The sequence below is a fragment of the Microcaecilia unicolor genome, chromosome 4 (genome assembly GCF_901765095.1).
Source record: "Microcaecilia unicolor chromosome 4, aMicUni1.1, whole genome shotgun sequence".
NCBI classification, from domain to species: domain Eukaryota; kingdom Metazoa; phylum Chordata; class Amphibia; order Gymnophiona; family Siphonopidae; genus Microcaecilia; species Microcaecilia unicolor.
Genome location: NC_044034.1, coordinates 173,729,575 through 173,747,481, shown reverse-complemented (window position 1 = coordinate 173,747,481; position 17,907 = coordinate 173,729,575). Strand labels below are relative to the sequence as shown.

Genomic DNA, 17,907 nt, shown 5'->3' with positions numbered 1-17,907 from the left:
ACTGTTCAACTACTATAGGACCCTTGGATTCAGTAGCCCCAAAGCCAGGTGGTTGTCCTTGTATCATCATCACTCCATTCTGCTGTTCAGAGAACTGATTTGGAGAGGACAGCTGAAAAATCCTGTCGGAAGTGGGGGTGGAAAACAAAGAACAATAAGCGACAGTTTCTCCACAGACTAATTTTCATTCTTGTGTGCGGAATAGCAACCAATCAGATTTTCCATCTGCCCCTTAAGCATAAATAAATCAATTGGGCCTCGAGTAGTGACTCCTCTGTGCTCAGCTTGCTCTCTAATTTTGCCCTTTCTTTTCCCCATTAATCAAAGTTAGACCCAAATCAAAGCAAAGTTTACCTCACTTAATGATTGCAGTTCTCTATCAGTTCTTCACCACATCTCCTCCAAAGCTCTGAAGAAGCTCCAAAGGACATTTCTCCTTTCAGACATGCACCCACAGCCACATACCACAGAGACTGCTGGTTTATGTAGTGTTACAGACTACTGAATGATGATGTCACTGGGCTTCCCTTCCCAGAAGGAATGTTGTTATTAGTAGCTGATAAAATGTTCCTCTCAATTCTATTCTCTTAGGCACAGCATCCTACCTTTTTCAGTGTACCGTGGAGATTACCAGTTTATGTAGTGTTCTGGGTCACTCAGGAATGACATCAATAGGCAGCCCTTCCCTGAAGGAACATTGTTATTAGTGGCTGATACAAGGCAGGGAACTCTCAGTGTTCCTCTGGCTGCAACACCCAAACTTTCCCAGCTCCCCATAGAGTCTGTCAGTTTATATAGTGTTCCGGGTCACTCAATGAAGACTTCTCTGGGTATCCCTTCTTGGCAGAAGCATTGTTATTAGTGACTAAAACAGGATGGGGGCCTCTCAGTGTTCCATTCAATTCTCCCCTCTCAGGTGCAGCATCCTGCCTTTCCCAGCTACATGAGCTTATTTGGCCAATTCTACAATTACCTTCATAAGCTTCTTACAACCAGGTTTTTGGAATACAGAACATAAATCACATATCATCAAACCAAGAAACCCATCTTCTTTCCATGAAAGGAGATGATATTTTTTTCTCACATATCCTGTCAATGTGAAATAATGTGTTACATTAAAGCACACTCTTACCATTATTACTGTTATCATCCACCAAGATGATCTCTTTGAGCAGGTGAGCAGGTGTTCGGTCAATGGCAGAATGGATAGATCGCAGAATCACCGAGAGGGCTTCATTTACAAATATGAACACAATACTGACCTGCGGAAGGTTGTCTGGATAGGTGAGGTTTTTGCATCTGGAAAGGAAAATAAGATTAAAGAAACTTCTATTAGTCTACTGGGTTTGGCAAATTACTACTACTACTAATAATTTCTATAGCGCTACTAGACATACACAGTGCTGTACACATTATATGCAGGTACTTTCTCTGTCCCTAGAGGGATCACAATCTAAGTTTTGGTACCTGAGGCAATGGAGGGTTAAGTGACTTGCCCAGAGTCACAAGGAGCTGCAGTGGGAATTGAACCCAGTTCCCCAGGATCAAAGTCCACTGTATTAACCGCTAGGCTACTCCTCCACTCCAAATATGATGATCTGCAGAACTTTTCTAATGAGAAACTCTGTATTTCATAGTCCAGTGGCTGCCAAACTTCAGGTCAAATGCATTTAAAGATTTTTTAAATTATAGAGGCAATTTTCAAACATTCCACCTAAGTGCAAAATTAATGGGTATTTTGCACTTGCTGACTTTGCACCTAAGTTTCAGAGGGATGGCAGTAATTTAACTTAGAAATTGGGAAGTTAGCGCATAGCCATTAATGGGGGAAATAGGAAATATGGCCATTTTACAACCACATGGGTTAGTCATAGTGTTGGCCACTTTTTAGTGCAGCTTAGTAAAAAAGCCCCTTTATGTGCAGAAATAGTTTATAAAACTACTCTCAAAGTGGTGCAGAATACATATTTAACAACAAAGCTTACAAAACATTTGGAAGCAAAAAATAAATAAACACATAAATAAATTTAAAAGCTATCTGCTGCCACTTAATATTTTGTGTTGTTTTATTTCTAAAGTGGAGTAACGCAGCAACTATACTCACTTTATCCACAGCAGCTTAAGCAGAGCTGCCAAGTTACCCAGTTCCAAAAGGGAGATTTAAGGCCAGTTCTAGTTTTCTGTCAAGCTTACCATGAGGCATTATAGGACATGCAGCATGGATTTCGATGTATAGAATCAGGATTATATATCCCATACTACTTTGGGGTGTAAATTCAGAAGCAGAATTTTCCAATAATTTTCTCCTTCTGGAACTGGATAACTTTGCAGTTCTGAATTAGAGAGGTTCATTATGAAGTGTTTCCTTGGGTTCCTGGCTACGGTTACCATATGTCCGGATTTACCTGGACATGTCCTCTTTTTGAGGACATGTCTGGGCAACCGGGCAGGTTTTGCCAATCTGCCCGTTTGTCCGGATTTCCTTAGTTACTACTGCCCTGGTGGTCTAGTGACCTCTTCCGCCTTCGGAACAGGAAAGAGCCCCCTCTTTCCTGCTCGGAGCGCTGCCCTGCATGCATCCTTCCTGTTGGTGATCTCGGCGCCAATTCAAAATGGCCGCCGAAAGTTGAAGTGACCTTGCGAGACTTCAACTCTCTGCGGCCATTTTGAATCGGCGTCGAGATCACCAACAGGAAGGATGTATGCAGGGCAGCGCTCTGGGCAGGAAAGAGGGGGCTCTTTCCTGCCCCGAAGAGGTCACTAGACCACCAGGGCAGTAGAAAGGTAAGGGGAGGGGGTGACGGGGAGGGGGGATGGCGCGGTGTGTGACAGGGGGGAGAGAAAAATGTGGCAGGGGGGAGCGAGGGCATGAAAGGGGGTGGGGTGTGTGGTCAGGGCGGGGCATGTGTCCTCCTTTTTGGGGGACAAAAAATGGTAACCCTATTCCTGGCACACCTACAGGAAAGTTCTTACAAAAGAGATCCATGTGGGCTTCCTTTGTCTGCCCTTCAAAGGAAAACATCTTATGCTGGTCTACCTCCACTTCTGTTCAATTTGAAAGACGGTAACTGCCATGAGCTTCAGGTTTGGGGTACCCTCACTTGCTCCACAGATTCCTAAATATCTGACTTCTAAGCCATCTGCTTCTAAGACTCCAACTCCTGGTATTCCAGTCCAGGTAACAACTCCATTTGCTTTAGTGTTTCATGCTTCCCAGATTCCAGGTCCAGGTACTACAGTTACCTTTGCTTCAGTGCAATGGGATTGGGAGTAAAGGGAGATTGCTCCTCCCCCAACACTATACCAACTGATATCCTTGGTAAGTGTCAGAGGGAGGAAGTTGGGATGTACATTGCCCGATTCTGGTGCCAGGGAGGTTAGGGATAGGTTGTCATCGGGGGTTCGGGTTGTGATTGAGAAATTGAGGTGTTTTGGTACAAGCAGTTTTTTTTTAACATTTGTTGGGGGTGCAGCAGTCACAGACACCTCTTAATTAACAAAACTGCCCTGAAACAAACATTTATAAAAAAAAAACAAAATGAAAAAGCCTACAACTAACACAGCAAAATTAAAATATTTTGCCTGCATACCTCTAATTATTTATTTTTGTAATTTGTGGATTTTTTAGGTGTTTTTGTAGAGTGGTATTATTGATGTATTTGTTGGCTTTTCTTTTTTCCTAATCAGATTTTTGTTCATGGTGGATATGGGGTAATATCCAAATGAAATAAACACAGGAGAAAATGTTGGTGGAGTGTTATTCTGTCTTGCATTAAGATACCCCCCCCCTCTCAAAATTTTTAAATATCTTTCTTATGAATTTAAACAAAAATAAACTTCTCTACCTTAATGGTGATTTCTGTATTCCATATATAACAGTGCACTGCAAGTGAAAAATTCAATAACTTATTTTTAACGCACTGTCCAGTTACGTGCAGAGTGGTGTGTCCCAGCTTGCAAAATAGATGAATGTGCAGTCCCAACGGTCCCGTTTCGCTCTGCTTCTTCAGGGAACCACACCACAAGCCACTGAGACTTTCAAAAGCGCTAGAAGGTAAACTTCCCACTGCCCCACTACCCTCCAGCGCTTTTGAAAGTCTCAGTGGTTTTTGGTGTGGTTCCCTGAAGAAGCAGAGCGAAACGGGGCCGTTGGGACTGCACATTCATTTATTTTGCAAGCTGGGACACACCATTCTGCACATAACTGGACAGCGCGTTAAAGATAAGTTGTTGAATTTTTCACTTGCAGTGCGCTGTTATATATGGAATACAGAAATCACCATTAAGATAGAGAAGTTTATTTTTGTTTAAATTCATAAGAAAGATATAAAAAAAATTGAAAGGATTTGTGTCTATGATTATTTTTTGTGCTGTGTGCATATGAACAATTACTCTTTTGCCACAGATTGATGAGACATTTTCCCCTTATTGATAAGTCACTTTTCACTGTGTGTGTTTTTGATACATATCAGTAGTAATAAACAGTGAAGTTGATCTGTGGGGACATTTACTGTTTGCATCAAGATACACCATATTAAATCATCTTTATTTAATAACTTAAAAATCAGTGGCATACTGTACTGTTTACAGCTAACTCCACTATAACTTACACCTCCAGCAGTGATGCACTGTGCTCACTAAGGCCTAACATGTAGCATCTGCCTGAGACCAGGTGTTAACATCTTAGCTCACAGGCTACTTCAGAGGCTCAGCTAACAAGACATATTGGAGTTACTGTGACACTCACAGCAGGATGTATTACATTTTTACTGAATAGCAGGGTTTTTATTTTAATTTACCGCAAGGTTTATTTCATATGCCCCATAATATACTGACACAAAGTTTAAGCACCTGGATGCAGATAATTCTGTTTGCATGGATTTGGGTAGCAAATTGAGAGTGGCTGTATAGAAAATAATGTTACTGTATTCAATATTAGGCTATATCTACAAGCTTTTAGAGATCTCGGCTTACAGGATAATAGTATCATTCAGTATGAGGCCTAAAGAAATAACCTCTGGGGTTCGTCTGCAAAATTAAACATACTAATACAGCCAAAATAACTGTTTCTATGGTTACCTGAACAGTACAGATACTGCTATGGTGCTATTTCAATAGGAATTCTGTGCAGAAAGCAGGAAACAGTGTTTCTGAGTAAAAGCTCTGGGGCTATATCAAATGCATTTTAACAGTAAAACACATGCGGTGTTTCCAATAGGAAGGCTGAATCATGCAACTTTGTTTCTCATTGATTTTGTGGAACTCAAGAGACTTATTGTTTGAACTCATTCAGGTGCTTCTGTTCTAAAAAGTTTCTCAATAACATTCACAAAGACATCATAGGTTCCATGCTTCCACCATGGGATACCGTATTGATGTGAGTACATTATTTCTCTGATTCTCTCCCTTTTCTGTCCTCGATTGGCTTCCTTTCTGCTTCCTTCTCAGTCTGTAAACCATTTTATTATGTTCCCAGGAAAAGAGGTATATTAAGCCTAATAAACTATAACCATATATGCAAAGAATTAAAAATGCCTGGTGCGCTTACAAACATCTAAGTTAATTGTGTGAAAAGTTAATTAGAAACAGGTGTTTTTCATCCTGGCTCTTTTTGGAGGTCATTTTAAAAAAGGCTTTTCTGCATATATTTGCATGCAGAAAAGGGGCATTTCTGATATCATGTGGCTATATGCACACACCTATAAATATGTGTGCTGACAATAGCACATGTTCTTTTGTGTATGCTGTGCACAAGCATCCTGAAAGTGGAGCTGGGGTGTCAGTGACCATGAAAGCAAACAGTATTAGAATTCTTGGGAAAATCCTGAAGAATAAAACCGAATATTATAATGCTTCAGGGTGCAACATCACATCAAATATTATGTAAAATTCTGTTCACCACATCTCAAAAAAGATATAGCAGAATTAGAAAAGATATATAGAAGGGCAAACAAAATGATAAAGGTGATGGGATGACTTCCCTATGACGAAAGGCTAAGGAGGTTATGGCTCTTCAGCTTGGAGAAGAGATGGCTCAGGGAAATAGTCTTCTACATGGTGCAAAAACTATAGATATCAGACATCCACATATAGTCCAAAACATGGTGGAGAAATTATTTTCCAGTTCTAGGAAATATGACCATGTAACTCCTCTCTTACAAGAAGAACATTGGCTACTAGTATCTCATCTTAATCCTAGTGCACAAGGTTTATTTCTCAGGGTCACCTTTATATCTCTCCCATTAACTTATTCTCTACTCCCCATCCAGAACTCTCAGATTCTTCTAACAGAATTGGCTTATGGTCTCATCATTTAGGCAGACTTCTTTTGACTTTGTCAGAACCAAGATTTTCAGTATTGCAGGTCCATTATTATGGAATGCTCTCTTTCTCCAACTTTGATTGGAGACATCTTTGGATTAAAAACATTTCTTTTCCTAGACACTTTTGCCCACTGGGGGAAACAAGCATGGATTCCTGCCAGGTACTTATGACCCGGATTGGCCATTGTTGGAAACAGGATACTGGGCTTGATGGACCTTTGGTCTGACAGACATTAGAGAAGGTATAAATGTGTGTGTTTGCATCTGCATACATTCTGAGTGAGTAGTTTATAAAGAAATATGTGCCTAATTTGTCTGTATAAAATAAACATAAATAGATTTCAAATTCATCATAGGTGTCCTATTACGAAATTCTCTGCTTTAACTTCCCAAATATGCTTGTGCAGAAAAGAAAGTGAATCTTCGGCAACAGTTGCAAGAGTTGCTTATTCTATAAAGTACACTTAAATTAAGGCGTACTTTATAGAATATGCTTAGGCATTTTTTCATTTCAAAGTCTCTTATATGTGGAACCATACTAGTGCTATGTTTCACTATCGATAACAAACATAGGGGTCCTTTCACTAAGATGCACTAAAAATGGCCTGCGATAGTGTAGGCACGGGTTTTGGGCATGTGCAGAATCATTTTTCTTTGCGCTTGTAAAAAAAAGCCTTTTTAACATTTTTGGCCAAAAGGGACATGCGGCAAAACGAAAATTACCGCGCATCCATTTTGGGTCTGAGACCTTACGGCCAGCCATTGACCTAGAGGTAAAGTCTCACACGGTAACCAAGCGGTAATGACCTGTGCACGCCAAATGCCACTTGGCACACATCCAATACGCACGGCAGAAAATAAACATTGTATTTTGGCCGTGCATATCGGATGCACAGCAAAAATGAAATTACTGCAAGAGCCACACGGTAGCCGTGCAGTAACTCCATTTTGGTGCACGTTGGGCACACGTAGACACTTACGCGGCTTAGTAAAAGGGCCCCTAAGCACTATGTCTGGAAGAAATACAATTTATTCTAAGCTTTGATTGTGAGAAGCAGCACTGAATTTTCATCAATTTAAGTGTGTTTCCACATATAAGAGACTTTGAATGGAAGTAAATTTTATATAAACAAAAAATATGGCCCGATGAGAATTTGACTGTGCTGTGCAAGTGTTCTGCCTCATACTTGGGAAATTTGATTCACCCACTTTCTGATGGTCCACAAAAATATTTGAACTATAGTTTTAAGGAACCTTTTTTGATGTTGTTAGTATTGTAGTGGGTTAGCTTTAATATTTTTTAGACCATTTTTGTTTTCAATTATAGCATTTATGCCAGGCATAGACATGACGTACAAGGTTGTGTCTAAAGTTTGGTTCATAAATGCAGACTTGTGCTAGTATTCTGTAACAGATTTGGCGCAACTCCACCGCTGTAGAATACAAGCTTAGCGCCCAGTTTTTTGGCGACCTATGTAGAATTTAGCACAGAAAGGGTAATTCTATAAAGCACCGTGCAGTTTTAGGTGGCAAGAACATACATAAATGCTGGAATTCTCATGTGAACACATGCACACATAAACGACCAGTACGAATGATCCAAGATGTGATGGTGCGTTCTTTGAAGATGGGCATTCACATGGGCAGAGTTTGGGTGGAACACAGATGGGTCACACATTTACGCAGGTGAATTATAAAATCTTATAATTACATATAACCTTTTGCAAAGTTGATGCGAGCACTTACACCATCTCTATGGCTGGTGTTGAAGTGTTCACACCTTAAAGATTTTTGCTTACTTATGCTAGTATTTCTATAAAGAAAGGTAGGCACTTACTTTTCTTTATAGAATAGACTTCAAAGAGGTGCTTTCCTAGCACCTAAACCTAGGGGTCTTGTTACAGAATTATCCTCAGAAAGCCTTTCTAAAGTATTCTATTTAGGATCCTAAATTAGATGCCTAGTGCTGGAAAATCAATGCTAAGCACCTAACTTTTTCACTCATCCATTGCTGCCTTCAAGTTTTCCTCTTTCATTCTGTCTATGTCTTTACTTGTTCATTTCATTATTGTTATGCAGTTAACAAAATTGTAAGTTTGATGTTAAACTGTACCTGCTGTTCACCGCCTTGGGTGAATCTCTTCATAAAGGCGGTTAATAAATCCCAATAAATAAATAAGCACACAATTTGGGGTTCTAGTTCTACTAGGCACTCAGTCCTACTCAAGTGCTCAATTTAGGGTCCTGTAGCAATGTGAGCAGGGCAGCAGCACTGAGCCTGTACAGAAACAGCCAGGCAAAGAGATAAAGGTATATCCAAAACTATTTATTACTTCAACCAAATATACCAAAGCCTGTTACTTGCAATCAAAGTCTCTTGTGGATCAGTAAAAAGTCTTCCCCAGGTTGCATTTGGCCATAGGAGCAAATGTTTCAAAATTATTTGAGGTGCTAAACCCAATGGAAATTACTTCTCTCTGAACACTATTAAGGAGTTTGTATAACATTGGGGGTGCTGACTGAAGGACCCACAGAGCTGGCTCCTATGCATCTGGCTGGGCTCAAACCTGATATGCAGCAGCTCAAAGACAGCCTTACACAGTCCCAGATCTAAGTCTGGCCTGGACATACAGGACTCTCATGGAAAACACTGTTTCTACCACAGCAGTCTTCTATTCTCTCACACACATACAGTGGAGGCATATTCAGAGGCCAGCTCCCTTGTTGCTTGGGCCCATCTTTGAACACTGCAGCCTTTCCTAGGAACCCCTGGAGCAGAGACAGACTGACAGTGATCAGGGCCCCCGGGCAATAAGGGTTATCAGGGCCCCCCCCAGCCACAGCCCACTGCCACACCGCTGCACCGCCACCCCCTCATGCACATCACAGCCCCCCCACCACTGCAATTGCCGCCCCCTCTCCCACACACTACAGACCCCTGCAAGTGGGTCCTACCTTGAGGGGTCCTGGTGGCCTAGTGGCTTCTTTGGGGGGCAGGAAAGAATCTCACTCTTGCCCACTGCCACTAGTGTGCCTGGGGCCGGCGTGTTTTCAAAATGGCTGCCGAAACTTCCTGCGGCAGTCTCGCGGGTCTCGGCAGCCAATTTTAAAACACAGCAGCGACAGCCCCGGACACACTAGTGCCAGTGGGCAACAAAGAGTGGGATTCTTTCCTGCCCCCAAAGAAGCCACTAGATCACCAGGGCCCTTCAAGGTATGACTGCCAGTGGCGGCGGCCAACCAGGCAGAGCCTTTGGGCTCCCTAGAGACTCTGGGTTCTCTGGCACTACCCAGTTGCCTGAATGGTCAGTCTGCCCCTGCCCTGGAAAACCCTTCCTGTTTGTTTTGAGCCTTCTTGTTTTGTTCCTACTCTAGGAATTTTTACTCTGTCTTTGCTTGAGTCCTGCCCTTCAGCTAGGCAAGCTAACTCTGCTTCCCTTAATGTGGGCCAGTGAGCAGTCGCAGCCCTACCATTAGGCCAACCGAGGCACGGGATTCAGGTAGCATGCTCAGATGTAACCGTGCTAACTGATTAGCACAGAACATTTGGGTATAACACATTTTAACACTGGACTTTCCCCACTTGCTAAGCCCAGATTTAACGTAGGGCTTTTTTAAATTTCATTTTCAGGTCATGTGCTAATGTTTCCATTAGTATGCAAGGCTTGCAAATAATTAACACAGGCGCTGTTAACCACTTTCTATTTAGGAGACAGTACGTGCTCCTGCTTTAACCCTGCGTTAACAAACAACCAAAGGGTGGAGTCAGCAACATACTAGAAGGTGTGAAAGGTCCTTTATGCAAAGGACCCGATATGGATGCAATGTTTCGGCTTGGCAGCCTGCATCAGAAGTCTAAAAATAATATGTAAAAGCACAACAATTAAATACAAATAGAATTATATTCAATTAAAAGTAAAGATAAAAACAAAAATAATTTTGATACATCTACTTTTTTTATATAATAAATTATCTCCAGCATACATCTTTACAGCATTTTAAAAAGACATGTAGAAGGAAAATAAATATATAAATACAGAAATATAGATTATATAAATAAATAGTATCAGAAAACATATTAAGAAGACATCCAAACAGAACAAAATCTATTGGCACCAAACATATCTGTGTTATCCAGTCAGCTCGCGCTAATCCTAATGCGTTAGCTGGATAATGTGGGAACACCAACTCTCTGCCCATGGCACACCCTCTCCCAAAATATTTGTTTAAAACAGGTAACGGATAGGCTTGAACACATTTTATGGGGGCCAGTTCTCAAATGCTAACCCCACGTTAAGAGCTTAGCGCCCCATATATCCCTTAGTACCACAGTATTCTAAATAATAACTTCTGTGAACTTTAGTGCACTGTGCACCACTGCACTGTTTGCACTTCTTTATTTTTTAAAAAGGATGGGCCTAATATTCAGTCGGCATTGATCAGCATTTTGCTGACCACTGCCAGTGCTAAATCTGGAAATTCATTGATGGGCCATGTCCAGCCACTGGCACTGAATGTCCGGATTTGAGGATCCGGCTAAGATACAGCACTTAACCAGCTATGGGTTACCACATAAAGATAGGACAGACATTTACTGACTCAGGGAGCTACAAGAGCCAAGGCCTTCTGTGGATTATATGTTGTTTTGATTATTTCAGGAGAGAGGAAAGGGGAGAGGGATGCTGTAGGGGTGGGGGTAGGAGATTGTGGGGGTTTGAGTGCTATACCTGGGGCCAATATTCAGATCACAGGAGTTAGCCTGGTTAACTCCTGCGGTTTGCGGTGATGCCGGATATTCAATGCTGGGCCATAGTTTTGGCTGGTTTGAACTTAACCAACCAAGCCGATATTCAGTGCTGTCCGATCAAGTTCAAATTAGCCAAAGATATACCACATATGCATATGGCCAAACATGGCCACCAAACTTATGCTGAAAATCAGCGGATAACTAGTTATATTGCGTGATATAACCAGTTATGTGCTAGCTGCTAATCATGAATTTTCAGCGGGTCATGGACGGTCACATCCCACTGAAAATTCACGGATAGCTGGCTAAGTACCATTTAACTGGCCAGGTGCCGTTCCTGGCCGTTTAAATGTTTTTGAATATTGGGGGGCTTGTGTTTCAAATGTGGATGTTTTCAAGCACTGACTGTGTATGTTGGAAGTTATGGAATAATTTCAATACAATTGTTTAAAGAAAGGACCGACATTTATGTGGTCCTATTTAGACCAGTTCTGAATACCAGCAGTTAACTGGCCAAGTGCTAACTCCGCCCCTGGAATGCCCCCCAGAATAGCCAGTTGGAGTTTGGTGCTAACTGGTTATTTTTAGCAAAGTTAACCGGTTAAGAGCTACTGAAAATGAACAGTTAACCCTGACAGGCGATTTAACTGGCCAGAAGCCATTTCTGGCCAGTTAAATTGCATTGACTATTGACTCCAATATTTTTACTATATAAACCACCTGGTTCCAAAGCCAGGTTTGATCATTTAATTGAATCAACAAAATCTCCTCAGCATCTCAGCTCCTTCTGGTATCAGGAATATTACTGACACCTCATTCAAGGTCTCAAGGGTCTTTCTCTTAAGATGCAGTTTGCAGTGATGTGCATTATTTAGTGTGACTCCAATTATTTCTAATGGGCCTGTTCACTATTAATATGCGATAATGTGCATTCACATGTTACTGCATACACACCTCACTCAATAAACCCCTAGTTACCTTGTTGCACATAATTATTCTTTTTTATTTTCACTTTTTGCAAATACATCTGGAAGAAAGCTCAGGCATTTATAATAAAAACATAAACTCTGCAGCAAGAAAGTCATTTCCAGTAGTCTCCTGGCAGCCAATGTGTAAACATAATATCTCATCCACTGGGGATTCCAATCCTATTAAGCACTTTCAGTTGGAGAATTTTTAGCTTGTTACTAATTGAAAATTACAATAACGGCTGTAAAGATTTCAGTTCTGAAAGTGTTGCAGGACTTCTTGGGCTATCAAAAGACAACTGTCTTTCAGCAGCTTCTTAACCAGCAGTTTTTTCTTGACAAAATGGTATAAAAAGTATAACAAGCTAACATGCTATTCGTAATTTAATGATCCACTCAATCTCAAGTAAAGTGCAGGTCTGGATACAAGTCATAGTATTAGGCTGAATCCAAGTTTTTCTTTGGCTTACTCAGTTTTAGCTGTTACATTTGTAGGTTCAGAATGGAGGAGTAGCAGGCTGTGAACCGAAGTGATCAGGATCTGAATCCCACCGACACTCCTTGTGGCCTTGGGCAAGTCACTTATTCTCCATGCTTAGAGGCCCTTTTAAAAAAGCTTAGTGTGCGCTAAGTGCCACATGGTCCATAGGTATAAAATAGGACTTGCAGCACTTAGCATGCACTACTGTTCATTAGTGCACATTATGGGGCTGATGCTTAAAAGTCCCTAATAAAAACCGTGTCCATTTAGATCCACGGTAGATGTTACTGATTTTGAAATAGTGAGCAATGCTCAAAAGAAATCACATGCAAATGAGATTTATGTAAATTTAGCAAGCAGCTTGGTAGGGAAAGCACCTAGCACATGCACAGCACAGTCTCTCAGTAAGGCCCAGATGCATTAAAGACATTGGTAATTCCCGTTCCCTACCGATTCCATAGCGAATCGGTAGGGAACGGGAATCCATCAACGATAGGGAATGCAAATGAGCTACTCGTTGTAGCTCACTTGCATTCTCTAGTCCTTTGGTACCTGAGTCGGAGAATCAGGACGTCCCTTTAGATTAGGCTCCTCTTCCAGGTCTCTTCAGCCAATCAAAGCGGGCTTAGCTGGCTGTTGTCAGCGAAACGCGCTCTGATTGGCTGAAGAGACCAGGAAGAGGAGCCTAATCTAAAGGGACATCCCGATTCTCCAGCAACCAGGAAAATAGAAAAATTTCGCTGTGGAGGAGTAAGTGGCGCGGCGAAGACTAAATAGAAGGGGGAAAAAAAACACGAGCGCCGGCAGAGCAAAAAAAAAAATGCGAAAAAAAGACGTCTCTCAGAAGCGCAGGGAGAGTACGTCCTTAAAGGACGCCCCTCACATGCGCTCCCTGCTTTTTTTTTTTTCTTTTTTACCTTTTTTGGGGGCCCTTTTCCTTTCCAATTCCCTCACAGGAGCCCTAACAAGAGGTCAGACATCTCGTTAGGGTTCCTACGATAAGGGAATCGGAAAAACGGTAGTGCATCTCATTATAATGGGCTGCAACGGTAGTGCAGCTCATTATAATAGCTTTTCAATCATTTGCATTCCATTTTTCGTTGCCTGCTACCGTGGCAGGGAAAATGCCCTTAGTGCATGCCAGGGGTGCACTACTTGCGTTTTAAACTGGCTGGAACCAGTTTAAAACGCAAGTTGTGGGCTCGTTAGGTTTTGTGCATCTGGGCCTCAGTGTCCATGTTCAGCGCATGCCCAGGAATCCCACTGTTGTACTCTCTCCTTTCCCCTGCAGTACTTGCTGTTTCCACTGCCCCCCCCCCCCCCCCCCCCACACACACATCTGGTCTCCTTTCCCTTGCAGTGCTCTGATTCTGGCTCCACCTTCTTCCTACAGCTTACTTCCCTTCCCTCAAGCTGCCCCTGATGATTTTTGCTTGGGAATCTCCTCCTTGCTGAAAGCACCCCCCTCAGCTGACATCATAGGGGCTTTCCCCCAGCCAACTGGCTATCTGCTTATTTCTCTGCCCCCCAAGATGACATCATAGGGGCTTTCCCCAGCCAACTGACTGCTTGTTTATAAGCACATAAGTACATAAGTATTGCCATACTGGGACAGAACGAAGGTCCATCAAGCCCAGCATCCTGTTTCCAACAGTGGCCAATCCAAGTCACAAATAACTGGCAAGATCCCAAAAAAGTACAAAACATTTTATGCTGATTATCCCAGAAATAAGCAGTGGATTTTCCCCAAGTCCATTTTAATAATGATCTATGGACTTTTCCTTTAGGAAGCCGTCCAAACCATTTTTAAACCCCGCTAACCGCCTTTACCACATTCTCTGGCAACGAATTCCAGAGTTTAATTACACGTTGAGTGAAGAAAAATTTTCTCCTATTCGTTTTAAATTTACTACATTGTAGCTTCATTGCATGCCCCCTAGTCCTAGTATTTTTGGAAAGAGTAGACGCTTCACATCTACCCGTTCCACTCCACTCATTATTTTATAAACCTCTATCAAATCTCCCCTCAGCTGTATTTTCTCCAAGCTGAAGAGCCTAGCCACTTTAGCCTTTCCTCACAGGGAAGTCGTTCCATCCCCTTTATCATTTTTTTTGCCCTTTTCTGCACCTTTTCTAATTCCACTATATCTCTTTTGAGATGCGGTGACCAGAATTGAACACAATATTCGAGGTGAGGTCGCACTATGGAGCAATACAAAGGCATTATAACATCCTCATTTTTGTTTTCCATTCCTTTCCTAATAATACCTAACATACTATTTGTTTTCTTAGCCGTCGCAGCACACTGAGCAGAAGGTTTCAATGTATCATCAACGACGACACCTAGATCCCTTTCTTGGTCGGTGAGTCCTAACGTGGAACCTTGCATTACGTAGCTATAATTCGAGTTCCTCTTTCCCACATGCATCACTTTGCACTTGCTCACATTAAACATCATCCGCCATTTAGACGCCCAGTCTCCCAGTCTCGTAAGGTCCTCTTGTAATTTTTCACAATCCTCTTGCGATTTAACAACTTTGAATAACTTTGTGTTGTCAGCAAATTTAATTACCTCACTAGTTACTCCCATCTCTAGGTCATTTATAAATATGTTAAAAAGCAGCGATCCCAGCACAGACCCCTGGGGAACCCCACTAACTAATCTTCTCCATTGAGAATACTGACTATTTAACCCTACTCTCTGTTTTTCATCTTTTAACCAGTTTTAATCTACAATAGGACACTACCTCCTAACCCATGACTCTCCAATTTCCTCTGGAGCCTTTCATTAGGTACTTTGTCAAATGCCTTTTGAAAATCCAAATACACAATATCAACCGGCTCACCTTTATCCACATGTTTGTTCACCCCTTCAATAGTTCCGCAAGTTCATTTTTGAATTCTATCAGTACTCTTGGATGAACATCATCCGGTCCAGGAGATTGCTACTCTTCAGTTTGTCAAATTGCCCCATTACATCCTCCAGGTATATACAGATTTCATTGAGTTTCTCCGACTCGTCAGTTTTGAATACCATTTCTGGCGCCCCTATCTCTCCCAAATCGTCCTCGGCGAAGACTGAAGCAAAGAATTCATTTAATCTCTGCACTATGGCTTTGTCTTCCCTGATTGCCCCTTTTACCCTTCGGTCATCTAGCGGTCCAACCAATTCTTTTGCCGGCTTCCTGCTTTTAATATACCTAAAAAAAGTTTTACCATGTGTTTTTGCCTCCATCACAATCTTTTTTTCAAAGTTCCCCAAGATGACATCATGGGGGCTTTCTCCAGCTGACTGTCTGCTTGTTTCTCTGTCCCCCCCCCCCCCCCAGCTGACATCAAAGGGGCTTTCCCCCAGCCGATTGACTGTCTGCCCCTATGATGTCAGCTAGGAGGGGGTAGAGAAACATGCAGAAGCCCCTATAATGTCAGCTGGGGAGCTTTCAGCAAGGAGGAGATTCCCAAGTGAAATCATGGGGGCAGCCTGGGGGAAGGCAAGTAAGCTGCAGGTGGAAGGTGCAGAAGGAAGATGCAGGAGGAAGACAGAGCCAGCATCAGAACAATTTACTACTGAAAAAAAAATCTCCTCTTTGCTGAAAGCCTCCCCCCCCCCCCCCCCCCCCCAAATGCTTGTTTCTCCACCCCTCTAAGCTGTTCTCTGCTCTTGGACAAGTTTTGCTATTGAAAAATGCAAGCAGCGTGCTTCTGCCAGAAGTCACCCTCACACAACGACAGCTCCAGACCTCACAGAAAATTCTGCACATTAAAGGTAGGTGCTCCTTTCTGTGCATCGCTTGGAAACAGCTGTGCATCGCTCGGAATGCTCATTTTAACGCTAATCAGCTCATTGTAATTCATTTGCATAGGATTATCATTGCCTGATACTGCAATCGATAAGATGGACGAGGTACTCCTTTGTGCATTACTCGCTAAACAACATGCACACTAAACTGGATAGAACCAGCTTTGTGTATCAGCCCCTAAGCTTTAATAAATGGGCTCCTTAGATTGTAAGCCTTCTGAGGACAGGGAAATACCTATTGTACCTGAGTGTAACCTGCCTTGAGTTATGACTGGAAATGTGTGAGACAAATACTAAATAAATGAATAAAATATGCTGAAGTCATTTTCCACAAGTGATTACAGTAACAGAGATATGACTTTATATTAGCAAGTCAGGCTAGTAAATCACAGTTGAATGTCAGTCAAACACAGAATGAGCAAATTCCTCATGTGACTGGCAGGTTTCAAAACAGGAATGACAGCGCACTCCAAAAAATCCACAAGTTTTCCACATACTGCATGTATTCCATGGAGTAGCTCATAAGATATTCCACTTGTGGATGCCTGAGAGCCCACATCATAAATAGACAACCACACCTGGCAAACAGAGGGTAATTCTATAAGGAAGCACTTGGATTCAGGTGCCAAGAAAGCATATAAAGGGAAAGGGAAATGGGACGATATACCGCCTTTCTGAGGTTTTTGCAACTACATTCAAAGCGGTTTACATATATTCAGGTACTTATTTTGTACCAAGGGCAATGGAGGGTTAAGTGACTTGCCCAGAGTCACAAGGAGCTGCAGTGGGAATCGAACTCAGTTCCCCAGGATCAAAGTCCACTGCACTAACCACTAGGCTACTCCTAAATGGAAGTTGGGTGCCCAAATTTTGGTGCTCAGCTCAGATGCATGTGCAAATGAATTAGTTAATGGGCATTAACAACCAATAAGGAGAAATTAGGTCTTACCTGATAATTTTCTTTCCATTAGTCCTTTTCACTATTCCAGAACCTGTGGGATAGTTGTGTCCATCAACCAGCAGGTGGATATAGAGAACGTAAAATGAGCTGAGACATATCTCTCTTGGCATCTAGTCCAGCTCCTCAGTATTTATGTAGACAAGCAGTAAGGATAAACTCAGAATAAACACAACAACCTTAAACAGCTCTCTAGCCTAACGCTAACCAGATAAGCAAAGAAGTGTGGACCTCTCTCATCTCCGGACAACTTGTAGAGAACAAGGGATATGCAGGAAGCACAATGCAAGGTGACAGTCATTATTTGATCCATTACTTCATACCAACTTAACAACTCAGAAACCTTGAGCGGGCCTTTGGAAATGTGAGAAGGACTAATGGAAAGAAATTTATTTCTCCTTCCATTACATACCTTCCCACTATTCCAGAACCTGTGGGATGTTTAAAAGAAATCTCTAGAGTGGGTGGGATCCTGGCACCACTGTCCTGAAGACCGAAGCCCCAATCTGGCTTCCAAGCATGCCGCAACATCCATGCTGTAGTGCTTAGCAAAGGTATGCAGCATCAACCATGTCGCCACCAGAGAAAGTAAGGTAGTCTCCACTCAGGATGTCACTGTACACCTCACAGA

At 42.1% G+C, this 17,907-nt stretch overlaps 1 protein-coding gene across 1 annotated transcript in view; it reads right to left on the bottom strand.

Moving 5' to 3' along the window:
* Positions 1-17,907, bottom strand: part of GALNT18 (polypeptide N-acetylgalactosaminyltransferase 18) — a 726,672-nt gene that overhangs the window by 284,595 nt on the left and 424,170 nt on the right. The window contains exon 3 of the mRNA XM_030200982.1: positions 1,133-1,299. Coding sequence (XP_030056842.1) covers positions 1,133-1,299 — 167 coding nt within the window. The remainder of the gene's footprint in view (positions 1-1,132; positions 1,300-17,907) is intronic.